This window comes from Mus caroli, chromosome 7 (assembly GCF_900094665.2).
Source record: "Mus caroli chromosome 7, CAROLI_EIJ_v1.1, whole genome shotgun sequence".
In the NCBI taxonomy this organism is placed as follows: domain Eukaryota; kingdom Metazoa; phylum Chordata; class Mammalia; order Rodentia; family Muridae; genus Mus; species Mus caroli.
The window spans coordinates 14984419-14989857 of record NC_034576.1 but is presented as its reverse complement, the minus strand read 5'-3'; the positions used below and the strand labels follow the sequence as shown (position 1 = coordinate 14989857).

General features: G+C 50.2%; 1 protein-coding gene across 1 annotated transcript in view; it reads left to right on the top strand.

Annotated features, from left to right (window-relative positions):
• Bicra (BRD4 interacting chromatin remodeling complex associated protein) overlaps nucleotides 1-2714 on the top strand; it is a 28584-nt gene extending 25870 nt beyond the window's left edge. The window contains exon 14 of the mRNA XM_021168454.2: nucleotides 1062-2714. Within this exon, the coding sequence (XP_021024113.1) occupies nucleotides 1062-2167 (1106 nt within the window). The 3' untranslated portion in view covers nucleotides 2168-2714. The remainder of the gene's footprint in view (nucleotides 1-1061) is intronic.
• Nucleotides 2715-5439: the final 2725 nt, after the last annotated feature.

The window sequence follows — 5439 nt, the reverse complement described above, 5'->3', positions numbered from 1 at the left end:
CACTTTGTAGACCAGGCTGGCCTCGAACTCAGAAATCCACCTGCCTCTGCCTCCCGAGTGCTGGGATTAAAGGCGTGTGCCACCACGCCCGGCTTGGGACTGCACTTTTAAAAAAATATATATTTATTTATTATATTTATGAGTACACTGTAGCTGTCTTCAGACACACCAGAAGAGGGCATCAGATCCCATTACAGATGGTTGTGAGCCACCTGGGAATTGAACTCTGGATGTTGACAAAGCAGTCAGTGCTCAGAGGTTAAGAGCATCTCTCCAGCCCCATAGGGACGTACTTTTTGTTTTAACTTTTTTTTTTTTTTTTAGATTTATTTTATTTATTTTATGTTTCTGAGTACACTGTAGCTATACAGATGGTTGTGAGCCATCATATGGTTGCTGGGAATAAAGGTTGCTCGCTCAGTTTGACCCCACTCACTCTGGTCCTGGACACCCTGACCTAAAGATTTATTTATTATTATATCTAAGTACACTGTAGCTGTCTTCAGATGCACCAGAAGAGGGCGTCAGATCTCATTACAGGTGGTTGTGAGCTACCCTGTGTTTGCTGGGATTTGAACTCGGGATTTTCAGAAGAGCAGTCAGTGCTCTCTCTCCAGCCCTGTTTTAAATTCCTATTGCTCATTTCACACACGTGTAACCTCGGCTGAGCAGTGAAGCTTGAGGGGGTGGTTTGGGGGCTGTTCGTAAAGGGAGCCTGCAGAGTGAGTGGCCCGAGGATCAGCTCGGTCCAGACCTTCCTAATGCAGCCACCCTTTCATACAGTTCCTGACTCCCAACCATAAAATTATTTTCATTGCTAGCTACTTCATAGCTGTAACTTTGCTACCGTTATGTATTGTAATGTTAATGCCTGATATGCATGATATTTGATGTACAACCCCTATGAAAGGGTTGTTCAACCCCCACAGGAATTGCCAGTCACAGGTTGAGAACCACTGGTCTAGACTCAGCCTGGACCAGGAGATAAGATGGTCAGTGTACAAGTGCCTCCGTCATCTTAGATAACGACCCCATGTGTTTCTTTTGTCCCAACTCTACAGATGAGTACGTGTCTTCCTCTCGCTCCCTTGGCTTCCCTGTCCCAGTGTCTTCCGAGGGTCACCGGCTCCCCAGCCATGGCCAGTCGTCTTCATCCTCCACATCTGGAACGTCTGCCCAGCCCCCTCCTCATCTGCCCACCAAGCTAGTGATCCGGCATGGTGGGGCCGGCGGCTCTCCCTCAGTGACCTGGGCCCGGGCATCCTCCTCCTTGTCATCAACATCCTCATCCTCATCCTCTGCCGCCTCATCCCTGGACGCAGATGAGGACGGCCCCATGCCCACCCGTAACCGGCCACCCATCAAGACCTATGAGGCCCGGAGCCGCATTGGCCTCAAACTCAAGATCAAACAAGAGGCGGGGCTCAGCAAGGTGGTGCACAACACTGCACTGGATCCTGTGCATCAGCCCTTGCCAGTTCCAACCCCAGCGAAAGGGGCGGAGCCTCCACCACACCCAGCTCCGCCCCCACTCCCTCCTGCTACCCAGGCGCAGATGAATGGCACTCTGGACCATCCCCCACCCGCAGTACGCAAACCCACGGTGCCTGCGTCCTGCCCACGTCTACCACTACGCAAGACCTACCGAGAAAACATGGGCAATCCTGGTGCCGCCGAGGGTGCACAGGGACGGCCGCGGGGTGCGGGCAGCCCCACCCCACTGCCCACCAAGGTAGACGAAGCCACCAGTGGGCTGATCCGGGAGCTGGCAGCGGTGGAGGACGAACTATATCAGCGGGTTCTGAAGGGTGGCCCACCACCCCCGGAGACTCCAGCCTCCGCTACCAGCCAGGGCCCCACTGAACCCAGTTGGGAAGCACCCGTGCTACCCCCAGCCAAACGACGCAAGTCTGAGTCCCCGGACGTGGACCAGGCCAGCTTCTCTAGTGACAGCCCGCAGGATGATACACTTACTGAGCATTTGCAGAGTGCCATCGACAGCATCCTTAACCTGCAGCAGGCCCCCGGCCGGACACCCGCAGGCCCATACCCCCATACGGGGCCCACGCCTGGCACCCCCACATCCCCAGCGCCCCTGCACAGGCCTGACGCCTTCCCACCCTCTAGTCACAATGGTGGCCTCGGTGCCAGGACGTTGAACAGATAACACCGGGCTGCTTCTGCAGCCCTCATCGAGTGCCCCCAACCCCACTTCCAGGAGAGCAGCCTGACCGCCGACCTCCACCTCTAAGGGGCACTAACCCAGTCCCCCTGACAATTCTTGCCTAAGTTATTTTGAGTCACAAAGGCCTCCCCACCTTCCTGCTTCCACGTTGGCTAGAGATTTGGGATGGGGCGTGGGTTTTCTAGGGGAAGGTGGGCTATAAGGTACAACGTCCCCCTGGCACAAGCCAGGACAGGGGATACATGAGTGTTGCCTAGGACTGGGCTTCTAGGTTGATGCACTGGTAACATCTGAAAACAAGGTCTTGTCTGATTGGCTTCGTGGATCACTGTCCGGGGCACTCAGAGCCGGGAGAGATCTTCTGAAAGGCTCAACTCTCATCCTGTTGCCCACAGAGCCTGAAAGATTAGGAAGCAAGGACTCAAGCCAGTGTCCCAAAGTACCTGCATCCCATCCATACGTGCACTCACCGGAGTCATCCTGTGTATGTGTGCGTGCACGAGAGAGAGAGAGAGAGAGAGAGAGAGAGAGAGAGAGAGAGAGAGATCACCTGAGACATCCTGTGTGTGTGTGCGTGCACGAGAGAGAGAGAGAGAGAGAGAGAGAGAGAGAGCCCACCACCCCCATCCCTCCAGAGGAACAAGACACGGGGTCTTCCTTCCTTCTCCCAAGCAGTCTTCCCTGTATTCTTCTTGCCTCCAGCCCACCACGCCACGTTTTGAAATTTCGGAGACAAAACTAGTACTGTAAGATAAAGATTTTTTTGTACTGTATTTATTGTGTATAACGATTTTTTTAAGGGAGAATTCTGTACATCTAGAACTCTTGTAAATTAAAAGCCGATCCTTTTTTTTTTTTTTTAAACTACTCAGGCCCCCTCTGGCCCCTGTTGTTTTTGGGTGTTTTATTTTGGGAATGGTGTTGGTGGGTTGGAACCAAGCCAATGGAGAGGGATTTTATATATTGGGTGAATGTCCACTGGGTCCTAGGCCACGTTCTAAGTGCTGTGGGGATGGTGAGAGGGTAGTTTGGAATTCCCTGCCTCTGAAACCAGTGGTGTCAGTTCTCAGTATACCTAGTTTTGTACTTCGGGCTTTGCTTGAAAATGCTCCAAACCATTGGTCCAGGGGATGTAGGGTTGGGACCCTGGCAATCTAGGGTCAATATTATCAACCATCCACTAAGTACCTTGTTTTAGTTTTCTGTCCAAAGATATTTATGGGGCTCCAGAGATGGCTTAGTGGTTAAGAGTGCTCACTGCTCTTGCAGAGGACCAGGTTTGGTTCCCAGCACCCACGTGGCTGCTCACAACACCAGGTCCAGGAATATGACACCCTCTTAGGGTCTCCTTTGGGTTGCTGAACATATGTGGTACACATAAATTCATGTGAGCACACCCACACAGACATGTAAATAAAGCTCAAAGACACACTTAGGGATGTGGTGGTATATGCCAGCACTCAGGAAGTAGAAGCAAGAGAACCAGGAGTTCAAGATTCTTTTCAGTTACTTGAGGAGATCAAGGTCAGCCTGGGCTGTACAAGACCTGAGATTGACATAATCATTTGTAACTTTAATCCCAGGCATCTGGTGCCCTCTTCTGGTCTATGAAAGTACTGCACACACATGGGGCATATGTAGTATGCAGGCCAAACACCTGTCTTAGCATTTTATTGCTGTAAAAAGGCAACTCTTATAAAAGAAAACATTGGGGTTGGGGGCCTGACTTACAGTTTCAGAGGTTTAGTCTATTATGGCGAGAGGCATGGCAGCACGCAGGCAGGCATGGTACTGGAGGAGCTGAGAGTTCTGTTTTGGTTGGAAGGCAGCCAGGAGGAGACTGTCTTCTGCACTGGGCAGAGCCTGAGCATAGGAGGCCTCAAAGCACACCTACACAGTGACACACTTCCTACAACAAGGCCACACCTCCTGTTAGAGCCTTTCCCTAAAGCTAAGCATTGAAATACATGAATCTCCAGGGCCCAAACCTATTCAAATCACCACACACCCATACACATACCTAGGACTGGACTTCTAGGTTGATGCACTGGTAACATCTGAATACAAGGTCTTGTCTGATTGGCTTCGTGGATCACTGTCCGGGGCACTCAGAGCCGGGAGAGACCTTCTGAAAGGCTCAACTCTCATCCTGTTGCCCATACACATGAAAATAAATCTTAAAAATGTAAATAAATATATATATAAATTGAGAAAAAAAAACTTGACTAGTATGCAAGAGGCCCTAAGTTTTTTTTACCATCATCCCATAAACTGGGCATGGTAGTACACACCTGTAATCCCAGCAGTCTGGAAAGTGGTCATTGTGGGCAGGCGACATTTTCAGAAAAGTAACCGTTTGCTTGCTATGTATGGTGCATACACCTATGTATGTGGGAGGCTGAGGCAGGAGGATCATGAGGGTAATTTGGGCTACTTAGTGTCCAGACTCTATTTTAGAAAGCCAAAATAAAGTAAGGCATGTGTCATAGTTAGGGTGTCTACTGCTATGAAGAGACACCATGACCATGACAACTCTTATAAAGGAAAGGCTGGCTTACAGTTTCAGAGGTTCAATCTGTTATCATCATGACAGGAAACATGGAGGTATGTAGGCAGACATGGTGCTGAAGAGGTAAGTTCTACATCTAGGTTGGCAGGCAGCAGGGAGAGAGACCGGGCCTGGCTTGATTATTTGACACTTCGATGTCCCCCCTATACCCCCTACACACGTCCTCCAAAAAGACTATACCTACTCCGACAAAAACACAGCTCCTAATAATGCCAGTCCCTATGAGCCTACAGAGGCCATTTTTATTCAAACTACCACCCCGTGTGCTGTGTCTATGAACTGATGCTGAGAGTGTATGCCTGCACCACCATGCTGGGTATATTCTATGCTGGCGATAGAACTCAGGGCTTCATGTATCCTAGATGGGCACTGTACCAACTAAGCCACATCCCTAGCCCCATGGCCTTGAGGTTTTTCCCCCTTGTGTTTTTGTTGGTGGTGGTGGCTGTTTGGTTGTTTTATAGTAGATACACAGTGTCTCTACTACGTAGCTTTGGCTGGTCTGGAATTTGCTATGAAGATCAGGCTGGCTTTAAACTCATAGAGATTCACCTGCCTCTGCCTCCCAAATGCTGGGATGAAAGGCCTGTGCCGCCACATTGGGCCTGTGCACTTACATTTTAATAATTTACTTTTATTTATATGTGTTGGTGTTTTGCCTGCTTTGCACATGTGTGTGTGAGGG